Here is a 22,623-nt window from a genome sequence, read left to right as displayed (position 1 = left end):
TAAAACTCATTACATTCTCATATGGCTGCAAGAACTGCTCTTACTACTTTTTCTCCATTTTATTTTCCTTTCATTAAACTGTTGCCTACATCAGAGTGATATAACATTGGCCTGTCTGAACACTACGGGTCCTTTAAGTCATTAGCAAGGAGTATTAATGAGCTGAGGGCTTAGAAGCCCCCCAAAGACTAAAGAGTGTATGATGTAGAGGGGATGAGGGCACTAATTCTCCAAAGTGCCCTAATAAATAGCGGATTAGCAAAGCCTTCTATTAGCCAAAGTCTTGATAAAGCTAAGCTAATTCTCTATAGCTAGACTAGGCAATGCAGCTAAAGCATTAGTTAGCACAACTGCTGTAATGTATAAGTAAAGGCTGGATCAAGTCTTTCATAGAAGCCCTCTGGCATAACCACTTCTGACATATAGAGGAATTCACGCTCACACACAGAAGAGAAACTCACAATTTATGTAAATCAACAAGGGCAATTTCCTCCACTAGATCTCCAAAGGCATGTGTTTAATTATTAAGTTACTCTTGGAAAGATAATGAATCCTAAACTTATTGATTTTTAGCATGATTGCTGTGACTAACAAGTATTCTGTGAGTCGGTGATTTGTAATCATATATTGTTACACTTAAATTAATTCCTAACAATACAAACGTCAATAATGGCTGGTTAAATAGAAACACAATAAGCCCTTACTCATTAATCATCTACAGCCATGCCTAGGGAAATGGGTCTGGTATTAAAAAAAGAGGGATGATATTGTGTTCATACATACAGACATTCTTTCCACATTTCCAGGTTTCAGTAACACTTTGTGAGGGGATAGCTAAACCCACTACAACTTTTAAACATCCCAAGATATTTGTTGAATTTTTTATGAAAAAGTCAACAGCTACGCTTATGAACATAAACCCTTTGCAAGTAATATAAATACAGGTTTAACATTCAGAAGCAACTTAAAAAACTGCTTCGGTTTAGCGTGGCGGTTGAGCAGGTGTTCAGTGCACGACTCATTTATGGAGGTTTTGATCCTCAATGTGCCTGTTATTGGTTTGAGTCTCTACCTGGCAAGCTTTGCCTCATGTCTTCTGGCTCTCTCTGATCTTGAATCTTGTCTGCATACTATCAATAATAACTTAAATGAAGGCCTTTAAAAAAAGTTGCTTCTGTTTACAGTGCCATTCTGAAACTGTATAGAAGCCCTGGATTGAAATTTGATTCAGTGAATGATCCAATATGAATTGATTTTTTTTATTATTTATATTTTATTCCATGAGTAGTATTGAGGCATTTCCCACATACCATCCAATACATTTGGTTGCCATATTGTGCAAGATTTCCTTTACAGAAATAATATCTCTATTCAGAATCTTAATTAAATAATTTACTTAACTCTCCCGGGTCTAGGGTATATGTGGGTATATATCCATACAGTATATTAAAGTATATTATAATAAGACAGTTATTTGGCATGATAGCTGAAGCTTATCTACAAGAGAAACAAGACTAATCACCGGAAAAAAAAAGAGTAAACATAAAGCTAGTGGTTGAACTAACAAATACTGCAGAATTGGAGAATAGAAATTAAATGAAAGAGAAAGAAATGAAAGAGAAAAGTGGTTCCTATAACAGCCTAGTTATAGAGATAGCTCAGGATAACCTGAGCCACTCTAACTCTATGCTTTATCAAAAAGAAAACTTTTAAGCCTAGTCTTACAAGTAAACAGGTTATCTGCCTCGCAAACAAAAACTGATAGTTGGCTGCATAGGACAATCGGATAACTAAAAGTTCTGCTTCCCTTTCTACTTTTAGAAATTTTATAGCTCACTAGTAAATCTGCAGATTGAGGATGACGTGCTCCATTTTTATTTTGTATAGTTTTGCAGATGAATATTAAATAATCAGATTTTCTATCGTCTTCTCTCTCCATTTTTTTTTTCTCAAGCTTGCGAGTTGATGAACCGTGGTATCCTGGCTCTGGTCAGCTCTATTGGCTGCATGTCAGCTGGTAGCCTTCAAACACTGGCTGATGCCATGCACATACCGCATCTCTATATCCAGCGCTCCCCAGTGGGTACACCTCGCTCAACCTGCCCACCTACCAGTCGAATACCTGGAGCTGACGACTACACTCTCATGGTACGCCCACCTGTGTTCCTCAATGAGGTCATCATGCAGGTGGTGTCTGAATACAGCTGGCAGAAGTTTGTCCTCTTCTATGATTCTGATTTTGGTAAGTCAATAAGTTATGTCTGCTTGTTTGTTTGTTTGTTTGTTTTTTCTTTCCTGTGCTATCCTCCTGCCCCCTATCAAAAGGGGAGACAGTGCAAGACCAATTATAACCAGAGCATAACAAAATGGGTCTAATTTATCAAGATGCTTTTGTGGGATTTTCTATTTTATTTACAGTAGTTCATTGGTATCAGCAACTTCCCTAAAGTGAAGGTTTCTGATAAATACATTATCAGCCATACAGTGAAGTCTAAAAACCTTTTTCCTGATCTACTCTCTCTCTCTTTTCCAAGCATTAACTCAGACAAAGGTTGATACTGTCATATGAACACATTTAGTCATAGAGAAAAGTGCCATACTTTTCTATTTCAGTGTCATGCCAATTCCCTGCTTGTGTGTATGATTTGTCATTCACCCTCCTTCTCCCTCTGGGTCACCATCTCTTTCCAGCCCATTAGCTCTAACATTAGGCTACAAACAGCCTATGTACCATTTATTATCTTGCCCCAGTACTAGTCAAAAACTTCAGATTACAAAATATAATTCTGTATTCTGTGTGTGACGCCTGTCCAAAGACCATACAGTATGTGTGTCAACAAATCATTTATATCTATCCGGCAAATTATGTCCTTTCTGACCTTAGACCTTCCAATATCAGACTTCAAGATTACACCTAGAACAAAGACAGTTAAACAGGAGACTTTCATGGTAAATGAAAGGCTATTTAAATATCAGTGCATCTGTAATGTCATCTGTTATATTTACCTATTTTAGTATTCCATTAGTAAAGTGGCTTACCTTAGATTTAGGGGCTTTAAGAGAGGTTGTTTTGTGAAAGCATGTCCAAACTTTGTAGGATGAAAAAAACAAAACTACAAACCCAGTGCAAATAGAAATATAGAATTACCAGAAAAGCAGGTACAAACATTTCTCTAAGTGCTTTATTGAATATACAGATCATATGCTTATGAACAATACATGTACGATACTGGGAGGAGGTTAACATTCCAGTATCCATTTCGAGCTTGGCTCTTTAAGCCTTGGTCACGATCTCATTTTGTCGGGCCTTAAAAAATTGTATCAAGGCTGGTTCAAGACTTTGTGTGTGTGTAAAAACAATAGTGATAATAGCACAATCTCATTGTATGTGAATGAAACAATGAAACAAACATCACTCTAAATTGGATGTTGTGTTTGCTCATGATAAGTATGAAATGTCGGTGTGAGAAGTTTTACAATACCATGGAATTTGATTGTTTGATTATTTCAATTATTGTTACCATCATTGCTTTAACATAGCGAGCTTTTGCCATCTTGCTTTCACTGAGAACACACGTGCTGTCTTATCACCGAACAATGCCATCGTTTTGAAAATTATGGAATTTGCTTTTCAAAAATATGAGGAGGTTGAATAACAGGGAAAGACACTAGAAGGCGTGTAATTCTGTCAACCTCCAGGATTTAGCATATGTTAAGTAAGCAAGACTATCTTTAGTTTTAACATGAATTTACAGTGGAGACAAATTAAAAGTGTCTAATTTACTTGAACCTTCAGGTAAATGTGACAAATTCATGTGACAAAAAACAGAATTAATGAAAATACATGCATAACACACACTTTTAACACCTAGCAGCTAAATAAAAAAACTCATAAACATCACCAACAGAATCGGATATGTAATCTATTTTCTGTGACGTTTGATGGTCATGTTATATATATTTTGAGCAGACTAAAAAAAATTAGTCTCATTTAATCTGATTAGCACACTTGATCAAAGTTAATCAAAAGTATGTGTATTGATACTCCCAGGATATGTATTTTTGGAGCCGTTAGTTTTGTGGTGTCCATGGTTATGAGGACTTTATATATATATATATATATATATATATATATATATATATATATATATATATGGAATCCCACAAGCAAATGGTAACCTCAAAGAACAATAAGTCTTGGGCAATAAATAGCTACGCTCTACCAGTAATCAGACAACCTGCAGGAACAATAAGCTGCTAGAAGGATGAGATACAGGACAAAAAAGCTCCTAACCATACATGGATGGTATCACCCAAAATCCAGCACCCTCAGACTGTACGCTAGCTGTAAGGAAGGAGGCTGAGGACCAGTGAGCGTTAGAGCCACTATCCAGGATGAAACAATTAAGATGCAGAAGTTCATCAAGGACAAGGCTCCAACAGACAACATGTTCAGTGAATGTCTCAGAAAATGGGCAACAGAAGATGAGGTGCTTGAGGTTCCGTCATGGGAGGATAAGCCCCTACATGGGATGTACCACTCAAACATAACCGAAGTGGCGTATATCAGGAAATCCTACCAATAGCTAGACAAAGCCGAACCTAAGGACAGCACAGAGGCACTGATCATGGCTGCACAGGAGCAGGCCCTAAGCACCAGCGCAATAAAGGCCCAGATCTACCACACGAAAAAAACGACCCCAGGTGCAGACTGTGCAAATAGGCCCCTGAGACAATCCAGCACATAACTGCAGGGTGTAAGATACTAGCAGGGAAAGCTTACATAGAATGCCATAACCAAGTGGCTGGAATAGTGTACAGGACCATCTGTGCAGAGTATGGGCTGGAAACCCCACGGTTACAGTGGGAAACACCTCCAAATATGGTAGAAAATGACCAAGCCAAGATCCTGTGGGACTTCCAGATACAGACTGACGGAATGGTAATGGCAAAACAAACCGGACATTGTAGTGGTGGACAAAAAGCAGCAGAAAGCCATTGTGGTTGACATAACAATATCAAGTGATTGCAACAACAGGAAAAAGGCGCATGACAAACAAGAGAAATACCAGGGACTCAGAGATGAGCTGGAGAAAACCGGGAACCTGACTCCTTCACCAATCTGTTTTTCTTTTCTCTTAGTCAGAAAGAAAATCTGCTACCTTGTTCAGTTAAAGCAGGTGCTTCCTAGAGGAAGACGTCTTACATGGATACTCTTCAACTTTCAAAAAAAAACATTTATTTTGCATATTATAGACCCTTTAACTATTTTTCTAATCTGATGAAATGCCAAACAAACCATACTTATAAAATAACTCCAAACAGGGATATCAGTCCCTTTCTTAGTTCATACAGTCTATGTGTGTTTCACGGTTTCTGTCACTGACTATATTTTTTTATGAGCAACGTTTTTGTCTTTAAAATGACAAACATATTTAAGCCTAGATGTCTATATTCATAAATCACCATTATATATTAAAATATCTGATGAATATAATTTAATATTGTTGTCCACTTTACTAAAAATGTGAGCTATTATTATTCTTTTGATGTTCTAGCACAGGCCGTTACTTTTTTCTTTAATTATCAACATTTTTAAGTTATTTTCTGCACCTAATTATTTGATTAGCAATCCAAGTCTTGCCAATTAAATGTTTAAATGAAACAATGGCCTCTTGGAATATTTTAAAATTCAAAGTCTTCTTTAAATTAACATGGTATAAAAATAGAATAGAATAGAATAGAATAGAATAGAATAGAATAGAATAGAATAGAATAGAAAATCCTTTATTGTCCCACAATGGGGACATTCTGGTGTTTAGAGCAGCAAAAAGATTATAGAAACAAAATGGCTACACAAATATGGACCTTACAAAAATAAATAACATGATAGTGAAGAGTTAAAAGATAAACAATAAAACACTAAACTACACTGTAAATTGTTTCAACAATATAAAAAAAAACTGGAGAATAAATAACCAATATACAGCTATGGACAGTTTTACAGTAATGAATATTTTAAAATCGCAGCAAGACCAGAGATATGCAAAATGACAGCAGTGTGTTATTTAACTAAGGAAAAAAGTGTTATTGAAGTGACTTTATGATATTCAATGAAATTATCTTGGTGTTTTATCAAATTTGCCAAAGGAGTTAACCCCTTGGTTGAAATGTTCTGAAAGCTGGGCAGGTTGCCTAGGATACCATTTTGATGTGCCACCCCTGCTCTTCATCCCCTCGCTACCACCAGTACTTTAATCAGCTACAGTTGATTGAGGGTCTCTCCTCATGAACTTTACTGTAATTGTTCACCATGTTTGAATGGACAGTTTTTTCACATAGTTTGTGGGCTAACATCATATGAAAACTGAAAGAGAAAAGAGCAGATAACCTGTGTGTGCAGGCGCACAGGGGTTTAATTACCATCTCTACAGGAGGTACAGGATGTCCTTTGAAGGATGTCCTTTCTCTGGTAGGGGAGTGGCAAAGGGCTTGTGGTCTGGAAGAATTTTGATCCAACTAATGTTCAAAAAGAAATCCATTCATCTCATGGCTGTTTGGCACAAAACACCTTTTAGGTTAACCAGAATGATTTGAAAACTCAAGTTACCAATAAATAAATATAACTTTTTATATCTTTACAACTGAAAAATCTAACCAATGAGAATGTGATTGAATTTAGCCCTAACATGTTTGAGCCATATTGGTGAAAACAACTCTGTGCTAGTGCTTCAAATGTGTTGAAGCTTTCCAACACTTTTCATTTGAATCTCACTTGAATGACTGATTTAAGTGCTGCCTAATGGAAAATACTAACAGTAACGCCCCTCAAAAGTAGGACAGAATAATAGCCTACCTCAACGTTTTAGCTTTAAAGCAGTGTAATGTTTATCTGCCACAGTTGATTTCTCTTTTTATTGATTTCCCCCTTTTGCCATAATGAAAATTCATTTCACTTGCTGGGGTCAATTAGCACAATTAACACATTGCATGCATTTATCTCCTGTGGGATCTGTACATTGGATTTGTTAAGGAAAGCTTCTCCAGACTAAATCTCAAACCTTCCATACTTTAATGTTATACATCGATGTGAATTCATCTTTGAGAATGGAAATGGTTTAATTGTCAAACTCAATGGAGGGTCAATGAACAATGGAGACCTTTTTGCTAAAAGGACACTTCTAAAGGGATTTATTTTAATGGATTATATTTTCAGCTAATATAGGGTGACCAGACGTCCTCTTTTTCACAGAAATTTCTTACTTTTCATTAGGGCTGGGTAAAAAAATGGATTTAATCAATTTTGAATCGATTCCTTTACATTTTTGCAAAATCGATGTCTGGGAAATTAGATTGATTCGTTTTATAGTGACTCGCGTGACGTTCACATTAAAATGAGCAGGAAAGATGCACTCAAGATTACTTCAAGCCAGACAGCTGCAAATATAGCCAATAGGACTGAAGACATTAACAAATTGGGGCTTAACAGAAAACACCCTGTTTGTTGTTACAGACAATGCTGCAAATATGGTTTGTGCATTAAAGATAATGCAGCTTATGAATGTCTGCTGTGTCACGTCTGCTTGCTCGAGTGAGGCTTCACTTTTTCACTTTTCACAAACAAGTTTGCACTTTTGAGACAGTTTTGTTCACATCTCATGTTTAAACGGTCTGATTTACAAGTTTGCACTTTGTGTTTACTGTGACAGGAAAAAAACAAAATACAGTAGTTTGAGTAGTTTGAAACACAGTTGAACCACTTTCATTATTGTAAAAACAGATTGAATCGAGATTAATCGATTTAGAACTTTATGAATCAAAATCGAATCGATTCAGGACTTTGGCAAAAATACCCAGCCCTACTTTTCATACTTAAAAAGATATCTGGGGGGAATTTCAAAATCGTCCTTCTAGGGATGCATGATATATCAATTTTGACCCTGGAATCGGCTCTTATTATTTTTTTTCAATTTCTTTTTGGGCCCTACTGTATATTTGTAATGCACTAAAAGGCATCTCTCCAAAATCTATAAATATAATTATCAATGTGTTGTGGTCTTCTGTTCTCAGAAATAGGAAAGCATTCAATGAATATAGGTTTGAGTTCACTTTTGGAAAATGAGTCTAATGAAAGTGTAACTGTAGGTCCATGAGCCACCACCCAAGTGTCCCCTGGCACCCCCCTGCACACACACAGACACTAACACACAAAAAAACTGTCGTCCTTTTCAGAAACCCAAATCTGTTCACCCTAGGATATAGTTAAGCAACCCTCACTTTTGAGATTTTTATTTTGAAAAAAAAATGTGAAAACCTTATATCCTTTCTATTTTCACTGAATAATTATGTGCTAGGTTTAAAGCTTCAGTTTATGAATTCTAAATAACACTAGGATATTGGTAAGAACACATACAGGTTTTTCAAAACTTCTGCAAGGCACTGTTATGATGTGAGGTTTCTGTGCAATTTGTAACATATAAAGGGTTTTTTTAAAGATTTTTTTTAGGCCTTCGTGTTTTAATATTAATGAATGTAATCAGACAGGAGTAGAATCAGAGAGAAGGAGAAGACATGCTGCCAAGGTCAACAGACTGGGACTTAAACATCTGAGGCCGTTTCAAGTACCAAACCCTGGTACAATGTTGGCACACCTAATCCCTGCACCACTGCTGCACCCAACAAATGCTTTTATTTTATTTTATTTATTTTGCACATATGTTAAAGCACACACCCTCCATAGCACTTATAAGGTTAACTTTAGAACTGTATTATGATTACCTAAATATATTTAAGGCTTTCAGTTAAGAATTTTATCCCCAACCTTTACTTAAACTAATCTAGTGTATAATGAGGGACACCTTTTGTCTGTCTCTTGACAACCTTTAGTAACCTCTTATAAATCCCAAATTTGTCCCATGTGTTTTGGCTTAGCCTTAATGTCTGCACAATAGACACTTGTACATGAATATACACGCATATTTGTAACCCACTTAAATTTCCATATCCCCTCTGTGCTCTGTGACCACTGATTCATCGCTTGGATCCTGTGGGTTTTGCCAACGCTGTTTTCTCAGCCACAGAAGGCCCTTTAAAGATATCACAATTTCTCCCTAATGACCTCACCCTCTGTTCAAGGAGGGAGGAGAGATTGGAGAGCATCAACGAGTGAGAGGAAGAGAGAGAGAAGCAGAATATAGCATAGAATAAAAGGCAGAGAGTGTCTAGATGATAGCAATGCTCCCAGAAGGCCTCGTCTCTGTACAAGCAGTTCTATAGAGAACAGACGGTCGAGTGTGTCCTCTCAAATGAAGCTACAGTGCAACTGTCCCTCTCCTTATTTTCAGCTCTACTGGTGCGTCCCGGACACTGCGAACACATGTTTTCAATATAGCCCATCTTTTTCTCTGCTCGCACACACTTTATCCCTCCATTTTTTCATTTATCTCTTCAGTTACTGACTCTAGTTTTTGGGGTATTGCCAGATTTTGGTTTTTAGTGGAGTTTTTACGTTCTTTTCTAAACCAGATCGAAAACACAAGAGATTGCTATCGTTACCTGCTGCAGGATCTTGCCTATAAGCACATCTGATGCACAGGAATATTCCTCCCTTGGACCATAATACAGAGGATGCCACTTAGTGTTGCACCACCACTGTTGACATTTAAATGATTGTGTTACTGTTTTGCTGTTTTATCAGTGACTATGGCAGCCTGGGGCATAGTGATAAAAAGATTAAACAGAGCAATACAGTAGATTAAAACACACCTCGATACATACTGTAACAGATTTGTGTACAGTGTATCAACCTCCCAGACTATTCAGGTCTTCTAGCTAAAGCCACCCCTGCACACCCAGAACTAGAACCAAACATGGAGAAGCAGCATTTAGTTCCTATGCTCCACTTATCTGGGACAAACTCTTAGAAGACTTTAAAAGTGCTGAAAGACTGAGTTCTTTTAAGTCGAAGTTAAAACCCATTTCATTAGAGCTGCTTTAGACTGTTGAAGTTAAACTGTTAACTGAAGTATTATTAGTTTGAGGTTGTGATCCTACTGTTTTTGTTATACCACACGTGTTTTATCTTATTTTGCTTTTACTTTGCTTTTATTTTCTTCTATTTTATTGTCTACTTCATGTGTACCACTTTGAATTGTCCATGTACTGAATTGTGCCATTTGTAACTTGCCTTTGCCTTAGTATTAGTGTGTGTGAGGCAGGTGTGTTAGAGACAAATTGTGTCCTTTATTGGATCAATACGGGGCACAACATTTAACTACCAAATAAGGGACGATTCTGTGTTTTACGGGATTCTTGGCAACCATACAGCCATATATGTATTTTTGAACAACTAATTTAGAGCTGTGGAAATTTTGAGGTTGTTACAGTATTATACTTTGGTATTTATGATAGCAGTTGTTCAGTTTTGCTAATAAAAAGTCCAGTTATTTCCACGCTTTACCTTCAATAGTGGCTTTTATAAAGAAAATATGATGAATGAATGAGTGGGGCTGGTTAAACTGATGTATGTACCTACTGTATGAACTGATATTTGTATTGAATGACACCAGATTTACTTTACAAAAATAGTAAAACCAGAAAGGAGAACTCCCACATACTTGTAAATAGATTTGGAGTTCATTTTCAAAAGGATTTATCTAAAATTGTCATTTTTTTTTTTTTACAGATACCCACAAATTACTCTCAACAGAGTGTGTGTATAATTGATAGGCTAAGTAATATTTCAATAAAATAGAATAAACAATAAAACAGAGTAAGTGAGGAAATAACTTAATAAATGGTGAAAAATCAAAAGTCAATTCACATGTTTGCATGGAAGGCTGATGGTGTACAGCAGTGCATGGGGGCTGCTAGAGACAATTTTAGAGATAGGAAAGGTCATGATCCCCTAAAAAGGTAGCAAGCATTTTATAGAGTGTGGGTTTTTACAAGTTTTAGTTAAGCTGTCTGCAGGGAATCCAGGAGTTTGAAGTCAGGAGGCTTTGAGGTAAAAGGGATCGAACATAGGGAAAGAGAAGGGAAAACTGAAGCTGAGAACAGGAAAAAGCAGATCGACTTTTAACATGAAAAGGATTTTTGAGCAATATACATGACTGATGTGGGATTCTTCAAGGCCTAAAGCGTTTTCTTCCCAAATGGAGAACAATACCGATAACCATATTAAATTATTCATCCAGGTCTTAACATGCTCAGGCAAATTTAAGCTGAGAAATTAATTGTTTTGACATTGCTCCGTAGAAATATCAAGTGTTCCATTTCAGGATAGAGCCATGAAAAAACACAACAAAAAAATTCTGCCTTTGAGCCATGCAAGAGCAAAATGCCTGAGGCAAGGGTAACGATTGCCAGAGGTAGCTCCTGAGGGAAAGACAAAACAAAGAGCGTTAACACCAAAACAGAACAGGTTGCAGATATCTTAAAAGGTTTTTATTTTATTGACAAATTTATCTTTCAATCTCTAGAACTCCCCACTGTAATATTTGTTCCTACCTGCATGCTACAACTGTTATTCTATTCAGAAAAATTTCTTAGAGTAAGTTATCAAATATGACACGTACTTAAGAAGATGGACAGAATACTAGTTATTATTGCTACTGGCCCCTATAATAAAGGTAATTTAAAGTAGTTTTGTTTCTTCCCTAGCCTTGAAAGCCTAATCTCCTTTATCAATAATCTCGCAGCAAAAGAATATCCAAAATTGTAGGCACAAGAAAGCTTATCAATGCACTCATGTTGACCGATCCGTCATTTGGCAATCCGAGCAAGCACGTTTGTTGGTTTGTATGCCTACTATATGATTACATGTGCAGTTTCATATTGTTATTTGAAACATTTGTGTATATTGAATCACGCATCCAATCATTTTGCGATTAACATTTGTGAGCTCTGTTGTTCACATACAAATCTTGCTGTATGCATGTCCATCCTGTTTTGTGCATACTAATCTTGTCGTATGCTTTGTGACCCTTTTGGAGATAATTATGCTTTATACTCTATAACTGTATTAGGATGTAAACTTGCAATTCTATTATTATTTCTGGATTTTTATGCAACAATTTGCAAGCTGGAGAGATACAGTAAAGTCAAAGAAAATAGAGCATCCAGTAAAACCTAACAGATAGGTAGGATGCTACAGTACAAAGGCTTAAACTAATCAGTAGATATTTGTATAATTTCTTTGCATTCAGGAGAGAAGTTAGTGGAACGTTTTACTTTTTTGTCTAGTTCTCTGGAAAGTTTTGTTTGTTGCCATTCTTATTGAAAAAAGAGATACCACCTCGGCCTACCCAAAGCTTTCTCCATTGCTTTAGCTAGACCAGGTAAGATGAAGAACTTGATAAAAAAAAATGTGTCTTGTTTAGGCATGTTTAGGACTGTTGCCCTAATTGGAGGATTGCATCTCCTAACAACTAGAGTCTATTGCTGACTCAGCAATGTTGAAGCCTTTTATATGAGTATCTGCCTTAACACACCTGAATCAAAGCAGTGCTTTGCAAGGCTGTAGAGAATTTGACAACTGAGAATGTAATGAAGCCATTTAATTCAGGTGTGCTGAAACAAGGAGACATCTTAAATTTGCAGAATACTGGCCCTCGATAGACTTGAGTTTGATTCTTTCCATCTTCCCATTCCAGTCGCTACTTAGTACTGCACCTGCTTCAACACAGCATGCTTTTGCTGCTATACTTCACTTTATAGAAAGTATGTTCAAGGCCATGTGCACTGTTTATTTTAGTCTATCTAGTCCAGAAAATTACACCTTGATCTCATCTGGCATGCTGTTGCATTCCTTACATGGCTTGTAGCAAAATTTGATGGGGCTTCTCATGGATTTTGACTGATTCCCCCTTCTGAGCTTTGGATCTTTGCAACTCCTGGAAGTCCTGATTTCCTTTCATTGATATACTATACATAATTCTGAGGTATTAGTGGAACAGAAATGTTTATACAAAGGCTAAAGTAACTAATGAACTGAAGTAAGTCATAAGGTGACTACTCAAGGCAAACCTATCCGGGGAGGGTGAGTGGAGGAAAGGGTTCTGTAACTCACAGCTTTCTCATGGGAGGAGGTGGTTGAGCTACAGGTGGGACTTAGGCGGGGGCCTGAGCAGCACCGCAGCAGAGGCAGGTTCGAGGAGCAGCTGAAGGAACCAGTGTGAATCCAGGAAAGGGGTTCTCTTGTCCGGCTCTGTATCACCGAGGGGGCTTGAGGGGAACGCCAGAGCATAATCTGAGCAGCAGGGATTCAGTGACCAGTCTTTAGAGTATGGAGACAGACTGGTGAGCAATCCAGAGCACAACAAACTGAGGGAGACAGGAGACAGGTTAGAACCAGGAATCCAAAAACCTCAGGTTAACGAAGATCTGTCAACAGGAGAGAGGCCTAGGCGTACCACAGCAGTTTAACACTCCAGCGTCCTTCAGCTAACTGAAAGCACCAGCATAGCAGCCCTAATGAGCCGCAGGTGCAGGGCCACACCCACCTGTCAACAACAGCCACCTGTGGAAGAGAATCAGCAGAGCAAAGCACACAGAACCCTGACAGTAATAGACATTATATGAAAAAGTTTTAAGGTGTATAAAAATTATATTTCCTAAGGCACTATACTCACATTATTATTGTTGAAGTGAATTATACACTAAATACACTAAAACAAAAGTGGCATTAAATTGTTTCCTCATTGACTATTACATTTTTTGAGGCAAATATTGCACAATGTACCCACTGTAGGTGACTGTAGCTAACATTTTATTCATAAAGCTGACATCTTTATTTGGATGTCAGAAATACTGTGGGGAGTATTTCTTTTCACAGTAAGCTCAGGAGGAGTGGTTAAGTAAGGTGACTGTGCTCTGGGGTGAAAATCTTTTGAGTTGATGCGTAGTCATACCGTTAATGGACCGATGCTTTCTCTCAGAGGAATATTTCTCAAACAGATGGTTGTCCGGGTGGGCAAGGACAGTGGCAATTTTACCTATCTTTTTATCCACTATCTTGTCCTGAAGCACCTTGATGGAAAGTGTCTTGAAGTCAATGATCCGCTCAGCAGTAGCCTAGTACAGCCTCAAGTCTTGTCCTTTGAAAAAGAGGAGGCAGGAAATCAGAAATACTCAAGAAAAAGGATGCTTTTTACTGGAAATTCCTTTTTTCCCCACTTTATGCTGGATATCTCTATAATTGCCTATGAGGCATTCATACCTTGAGTGAAAGCTAAAGATATTAAATAATAATACATATAATAAGTATATGTCTCTTAAATTGCACGTTAACAACTAATAATTGTGTTATAAAAAAAGGATGCTCTTTTGGTTTTGTTTGCATTACTTGGCCTATTTTAAATTTTATGGACCAGGTACATTCACATTCTGCTTTAATCTAAGCACAGCTAAGAAATTATGTTAAACAAGTTTGCGTTGGTAAGGAGTTCAACTTGTGGCCGAGAGTTTTAATTATTTTATAAACACATGAGAATAAATACATAATTATTTAAGATAAATAAAATCCTTTCTTATTATTATTTTCTTCAAATTTCCCCTTAACATATTGGGGAAGTACACCCCCACATTCCCAGCAAATGGTTGGTCATTGACACAGTTTATTTGATTTATTAAGCTACTCCATTAAAGTACTAAATACTCAGTGTTCTACAGGTATAGAAAAGGAAACAGAACCTGGATCTTCATTTCTGCTCAGGGTCAGCCATTTGCTCCATCACTTTGATATAGAACTGCAACTTTCACCTGAGACATAGCACAGGTACAGCCTACTACAGATCCAATTTAATCTCCACATATAGCCTGCTCTCTTTGTAGGCTTACATCAGCATTTTTTGGTATTTATGGCTCATCAGTTTTTGTCAGAGACCTGTTTTTTATGTTTGCTAGGTCTCAGGCTTGAGATCGATAGACGGATCGGTGCACCGCCGGCAGTGATGTGGTCACTGTATCGGACTGTCATGGTGAAGAGGGAGCTGAGTCAGGGTGCAAAGCTCCTGATTTACCGATCTATCTATGTTCCCACACTCACCTATGGTCATGAGATCTGGACAATGACTGTAAGGACAAGATTCTGAATACAAGCAGCCGAAATTAGTTTCCTTCGCAGGGTGGCTGGGCGCACCTTTCAAGATCGGGTGAGGAGCTCAGTTACTCGTGAGGAGAGTCGTTGGTCCTCCTCGTTGAAAGGAGCCAACTGAGGTGGCTCGGGCATCTGTTTAGGATGCCTCCTGGTTGCCTCCCTCAGGAGGATGTTGAGGAAGTTGTTCCAGACATGTTACATATGGGTGGGGAAGCCTTGTGGAAGGCCCAGGACAACCTGATACAGACAGACCGAATGATAATGGCAAAACAACCAGACATTTTGGTGCTGGGAAAAAAGCAGAGGAAAGACGTTGTGGTTTACATAGCATCTTGACTGCAACATCAGGAAAAAGGAACATGAGAAACTAGAGAAATACAAGGGGCTCAGAGAACAGCTGGAGAAAACCTAGAAGGTCAAGGCATCAGTGGTGCCTGTGGTCATGGGGGCACTCGGGGCAGTGACCCCCAAACTTGAGGTGTGGTTACAGCAGATCCCTGGAAATAGAGACATCAGACATCTCAGTCCAGAAAATTGCAGTTCTTGGAACAGCAAAGATACTGCGCAGAACCCTCAAGCTCCCAGGCCTCTGGTTCAGGACCCAAGGTTGAAAGGAAAAAAGGTAGATCTGTTGGTGAGGAAGAGATGTTTATATATATATATATATACTTGGTGGAATAATTGTTGAATATATTAAATCCCAAGCCTTCCAGATTTTTTCTCTGCCTTTCCCCTCGCGATTTTTATAGGAATTCTATGTGAATCCACTGCACTCCGCGCAGACACCGGGTCTGATCTGAACACAGCATAAAACATAGCGTAATGCCATTAACACTGATTAATTTATTCAGGAAAAAGGGGAGTTTGCTGTACTGTTAAGCTGTTCTTAACACTGCTGCCTCACGGGGAGATTGTCCTAGCGTTGAATTCTATCTGTGGCCCCTCTATAAGACTGCATGTGTTCTCCAAGTGATGTTCTCTTAAAACCTTCTTTCCTCGCCAGATGCATTTGGAGGTTTGTGACCTCTTTCAGTGTGTACTGTAAGAAATTTCTCCCAGTGAAGTCTACAAGCCTTTGATTCTGTATCCTCAGGCACATAATCTCTAATGCTCATTTGGCCCTTGATCTAGAATGATTGCCTTGTTTAATGTGAAGGGAAAAGCAATCAGGTAATGGAAGGTTTTGATTGTGTGTCTAAGGCGGAACTATGATCCTGAAAGTTTCTTTGTGCTGGGCTGTCAGGGACTGACGTAGAGTGTAGTCCAACTCTCCCAGTGCTGTACACAGTCTGGCAAGGATTATGCAGCTCAAGAAAAAGATGGATGAATGGATTGTAAATAAATAAGTGCAAACACAGTGATTTAGAAAATCTGAGAATACATATGAACACATGATAAACTTTGTCCAAAACCAATTTGTTGCTCACGTTTAGAAATAATTTAAATTATTGAATTATTTAAATTGGAATCTTGATCTATTTATAATGAGGAGGATCAATTTGTCCATGTAAAACTTTTATGATGCTCAAAAAATAGTATTTTTTGCAAAGCTAACAGGAAGATTTAAGATAAAATCTTTATTATTCAAAAGTTGAATAGCCGTGAAATGTTGATTTTTAAGGTGGAAATATGTATATGCATAAAAATTCATTATTCTTAATAATTATCCACTTGATTTTTGGCATATTTAGAAAGAAAATATTTTATTTATATTGGTCTCAAGTTACTATTCCAACTATGTTTAATGGGAAATATAGTATGTCCAAAATTACAACCTGAAATGTTGAGGTGATTTGACACATATTCCAAGCGGTTAATTATTTAATATAACACTGAGATAAAGGTTATTATATAGCTTTTGCTGTGTTGCAGACAATTATTACATTGTACACTAATTAAATTGCCTTTAAATTAGTATTCAAACTCATTATCATCAGTAATTCGATTGTGATGGCTTGGTTGCTCCTACTGTATACAGATCAGAAATCTTTGATTGACCAATGAATATTCTATGATGCCAGTGAAATATTATTATATTCCCTCATTGACAAAAAGATTAAAAACCTTTTTTATTTCGTCTTATCTAAACCTTCTGAGGAAATAAAAAGGCACTCAAAGAGCATTTTTCAATTGAAAAATTTGGTGACTAGAATGTTTCCAGCCGTTGTTTCCTTGATATCTACATATGTTGTTTTCAAAAGAGAAGTGTTTTACAATATCTCTCTTCCTGATATCACCATGAACCTTAGAATCCAAATCTGATTAAATCACTATTTCACCAAAGCACTTGTGGCCTTAACAGCTTTAATCAATCCAGTTAATTTCTCATATGTGACACTGGCAGTGACAACAGTCTCATCCATTTTCCATATCAAATAAGTCATTACCTTGATGCTTTACATACTGAAGCTTAGCACACACTCACCTCATCTCTCCCCCCATCTCTCTCTCTCTCTCTCTCTCTCTCTCTGGCATCATTAGCAGTGGCCTCAACCAAAGTGCTCTAATTAGGACTACCTTGACTTGCAGTGTAGCTCATTAAGAGCAGATGAGTCACTGTAAAACATTAACACTAGCATCCTGGTTTTGTGATCATACAAAAAGATTTTTTAATTGAAGTAATTATGGTGGTTGGTGCTTGAATCAAGGTCCTTTAACCATCTCATGAGTCAATTATTTTCACAGAGTTTCAATATCACATACTGCATAAATACTAATATGATGGACTGATTCTCAGCTCGTTAAATAGTTAATTCATTTAACTATGTATTGATTGTGCAGGTTTCAATAGCTGTGACATATATATTCTCTTTAATGAATACACAAGTGCTGGAGGCTGCTGAATGAAGAAGTGACTGCTAATATCAAATGGTAAGGGCTGAGGTTCTCCAATTCTAGTTCTAGAACATTTATGTTCTGCACTGTTTTGATGCATCTTTATTTGAACACACCTAAATCAAAATAATGGGTCATCACCAGGTTGGTATCTAACTTGATTAGTTCATACCTAAAGGTGCCATGCACACATGTCCCAACTATATTATATGTCTGGTAACATCATTAGAATATTGATCTATGACAATAATAAATACTTTTTGCTGCAAACTGTATAGACTGTATCATCCTCACAGATTAAGCAAAGATGTGATTAAACTGGCTGAAGCTATTAAGAGAGTAGTAGGCCTATCACCAGTGAAGTTGTTCCTCTTAATATGGGCTAAAATACCACACATTGTGACAGAAGCCATTTCTCCAAAGGCAGGAAAACATTTTTGGAATGCACACAGGGAGAAAAACCTTAACATGTCTCACTTACACCACGTGATTTATAACTAGCCTCTTGCTGCTTAAATATAATCCAGGCCACTTTTTTCTCCCAAGTTTACTGATTATGCAATCATGCCCTGCCTTGTATGTATATATATATATATATATATATATATATATATATATATATATATATATATATATATATATATATATATATATATNTATTATTATTATTATTTAACATTTTAACTTTTTAAGCAGATGGTTTATGCACTGTTGCTGATCACAAGTTACATCCTTTGACAGAAGAGATTAGTTTAGGATACCCAGCTCATAGCATTAAAGGAAATGTGAACATTATGACTTTCAAGTAGTTTTTTTCCTGCAGCATCAGCAATCCTTTTCATCTGCAACAGCTTCTGCTGAGAAAGCCACTGTCACATGGTTCATGTAACCAAGGAACTTTCCAAAAAGCGGTAGAGTGTGGGATGTTAAATAAAGTGTACACTGCAGGAATTATACAGGGTTCTTTAGATAAGACAAGGAAAAAGAAGACATTGATAAACATTTGCAAAAGAAAGCTGATTAATTTAAAAAACAATACATAGTTATGGCATTTGATTAATATAAATATTTTGTATGTAATATTTAACTAGTAAAATATCAGTTATTACAGTATCCAGCAGATGCAACAGATCTGTAGTATTTATGAGATAGTGAATGAATGAATGAATGAATAAATGAATGAATGAATGAATATATGATTGAATTAGTAACTTTATTTTAGGCAATCCAGTAAATTATATATATATATATTTATATATACATACAATATATAATTGTATGAAGAATTTAGTCTGAAAATTCAGAAAGACAAACTTTAAAAGAGAACGTGTGACTTTTTTAGGGATAATCTCTTGAAAGATATTTGTTTAAAAAGCCATCTTTGCACATGGATATAAGTCAGAGTCCAGGTAAATGAGAGGGAACCTGCTGCAGTATTGAGAGAGACGGGCTTTGCATGATTTCTGAGTCAGAACCTTCAGCTGTCAAGTTGCTATCCTGAAGCATTCATCAAATTCTTATGTGCCAAACTACCTGCAGAATTTACTGCTGTGATCAACACAGTCATCAAAACTCTGAAGCTCATTTGTTCAACCAAAGACCTCCACAACTGTTTGTTGAGAAAATGGTTACAGGAGAAGAGGGATTAGTTCTCAGATATGCTGCAGGATAATTACATAATATGGCGGAGGGAGTGCTTTCATGGTTCTGAGCACAGTTAAAAGAAAATCTTGCTTTTTTTCAGCCACAAATGAAGAAAAATATTTCAGATACTGAGTCAATGAGTTTTAAATTAAGGAATGACCATTAGAGCTGGGTAAAGTGCCCAAAAAAACTGTACCTAAGTACGAGTAGCAGCACTTAAACAGTTTTTTTTACTCAGTAAAAGTAGAAAGTAGTCAGCTAAAGAATTACTCTAGTAACATTATTTTTTTCTAAAGTAACGGTTAAAAAGGCTATTCAAGTTCACATATGAATGCAGGAGAAATACTTTTCCAATCAATTCACTCCAACTTTGTAATCATAATTAAACTTTATATATCTCACATTGGAAAAATGTACCTCTGCATTTAATCCATCTCTCCAGGGAGCAGTGTGGGGTTAAGGGAAGCCTGTGGGAGTGGGGCTTGAACTCATAACCTCAGGATTCCAAGCCCTATGCCTCAACCACTAGGTCGCCACTCCCTATATGTCTCTCTTACAGTGATCATGCAATGTCATAAATGTTGTGGATAAATCATGTAGTATGATAGCTGGTGCAACAAACACCAGCTAACAGAACATCCAACATGTCTCCTTTTCGTCATACTCCTACCCCTCTTTTCAGGGTTTTAATCTAATAACGGGAGTTCATACAATTAAATCATGGCTGCAGTTTGGTTAATAGTTTGGTTTGAAAATAAAAATGAGAGGTCAGAGAGACTACGGCCGTAAATATTAAATATTGTATGGTTAGGGTGGTTCTGCGAAGGTCTCAGAGATATGTTAGACACTGGTACTGTAAGTAAAAAGCATCATGGACTCTAAGGAACACAACAGAGATATAATAAGGTTGCAGAGAGGTTATATTTAATCAGCATTAGAATATAAAATAATTTCCCCATGTTACACATTGAATGTTATGCCTTATCCTGTTTAATCCTTCACCCAAATGTAGAAATGTATGAAAGAGATTTCTTTAGAAAGTAAATACAGGTTAAAGCTAGAAAGAGAGACATTAAGACTACAAAAGATTTTGGGCTGCGGTGGAATTTCACTGTACAACAGGACAAGACCCGAACTTATCTGCCAGAGCAACAATGGAATAGTTTATATTAAAGGCTATTGATTGGCTGTCAAATACATTTGTCAATCTGTAACAGGATTTTAAAACCAATGTTCACATATACTATCCATTTAATTTGAATGAGGCTTAGCTACTTTGTAATGTTGGACTGGAAAAGTTAGAGATGCATGAGGCACTCTGAGGCTTACTTCAAAGTGTTTGTTGTCTCATAAATATCCATTTTTCAGTCACTATCAGTGCTCCATATACTAAACTACTAATGCACCAAAGATGTGTGCATATAGGGGAATGGCTTGTCTTGTACCCTTTAATCATTCAAGATTGAAGATAGAAATATATTTAGCTCTGATGAATATACAATGTTGACAACAAAAGCTTTTTTTTTTATCAGATTAGCATGATAAACCACATTTAATTTACACATACTGGGAGAGCAAGGAAATGCAGCAAATGAGAGCTGATGAATTAGGTTATTTGCTGAACTCACTGATGCGGAGAGACAACACATTAGCTTCAACAGTGAAAATGATATGAAGTCATTAGTGATGGCCTTCACTTTTGTATCAGTGATCTCTATATATAACCCCCTCTGTTTTGCAGTTAATATTTTTCTGTTGCAAATACTCAATAAGAATTTCAATGTAGGACTAAAGCCATATTTGTGGTCACTAATATATAACTGTTGCTCTTTTTTCAGACATTCGTGGTATTGAGGATTTTCTGGACCGTACCTCTCAGCAAGGGATGGACGTGTCCCTTCAGAAGGTCGAATCTAATGTCAACATGATGATCACAGGTCTTTTCAGAACAATGCGTGTGGAGGAATTGCATCGATATAGGGATACGCTACGGAGAGCAGTTTTGTTCATGAGCCCGGCTACTGCCAAGGCTTTTATCACTGAGGTAAGGAAGGATGCTTTCTTTGTGGCCTGTTTTGCGTTTTATGTTTCATTAGATAAGTGGATAACACCATTGATATCAATTGAAACTTTTCATTTTGAACATCCGCACTTAACAATTTACTGAGAGATTATATATCATAGGATCTGCAATGTTTTGATGGGAAAAAGGGAAAGCTGCACAAGTGGGAGCAAAACACTATAGGGAGCCTTTTCTTTACCAAATATTATGATCACATAATCATATCTTATCTACTCAACTGAATAATTACTAGTAATAAGTATAGATAGTTTAATGTTAGCCTATCATCTCACTGTTAATTATATTAACCTAAAAAAATGTAAACCATAGAGGCCTTTCCTCTAATGCCCTAAATCATACCGAACAGTATTAATATCTCTTTCTCTCTTTGCTCATCACTATTTTAGGTTCCATTGTAATACAAATCAAATTAAATGACAGGATAAATTCAACTTACTTTCTATTAATTTGATATAATTTATTTTCTCACGTGATTCAACTACTTCCATTCAGCTACTGCACACTCATACCTTCTGCCCAACCATGCTCTTTATATCTGCAAAAGACAATTAAAGGAGTTCCTTTGCTCTTATACATAAATGATATGGGGGTCATGGTTGACAGCAATAGGCTGTAGCATTAGTTATGAATTCATAATTTGTAGTGGTAGGATGGGGCTTAATCCCATGTGCCATGTTCTCATCTCAGTTTAATTAAAAGTGACCTCGGAAAGAGCAATCACAATCTAATTTGGTTGGAGGCGTGACAGGGAGGGATGAAAGATGGGGTATTATTGCGTGAATATGAGCGTGTTTCCTTCAGTATATGTGTGTAAGTGTTTATACATTAGCATTATGGAATAAAGTTTTCAGCTTTTCTTTTTATCTTGCCATACGGCAGTTTTTTTTTATATACATCTATAGATCTCTGACATCTTGAGGCAAATTTTAAAGTCTACTCCAACAAATAATTTTGTGGTGATTTA

General features: G+C 36.8%; 1 protein-coding gene across 4 annotated transcripts in view; it reads left to right on the top strand.

Annotated features, from left to right (window-relative positions):
* The window catches only part of grid2 (glutamate receptor, ionotropic, delta 2), a 520,299-nt gene that overhangs the window by 267,382 nt on the left and 230,294 nt on the right, over positions 1-22,623 (top strand). For all 4 annotated transcript variants that reach the window (XR_001481865.1, XM_015395277.1, XM_015395286.1 and 1 more), the window contains exons 3-4: positions 1,955-2,242; positions 21,415-21,620. Coding sequence is in view for 3 of the 4 variants with exons in the window: in XM_015395277.1 (XP_015250763.1) it covers positions 1,955-2,242; positions 21,415-21,620 (494 nt within the window). In the remaining variant the exon portion in view is untranslated. The remainder of the gene's footprint in view (positions 1-1,954; positions 2,243-21,414; positions 21,621-22,623) is intronic.

This window comes from Cyprinodon variegatus, unplaced genomic scaffold (assembly GCF_000732505.1).
Source record: "Cyprinodon variegatus isolate N-32 unplaced genomic scaffold, C_variegatus-1.0 Scaffold26, whole genome shotgun sequence".
In the NCBI taxonomy this organism is placed as follows: domain Eukaryota; kingdom Metazoa; phylum Chordata; class Actinopteri; order Cyprinodontiformes; family Cyprinodontidae; genus Cyprinodon; species Cyprinodon variegatus.
This window is presented reverse-complemented; position numbering and strand designations above follow the sequence as displayed.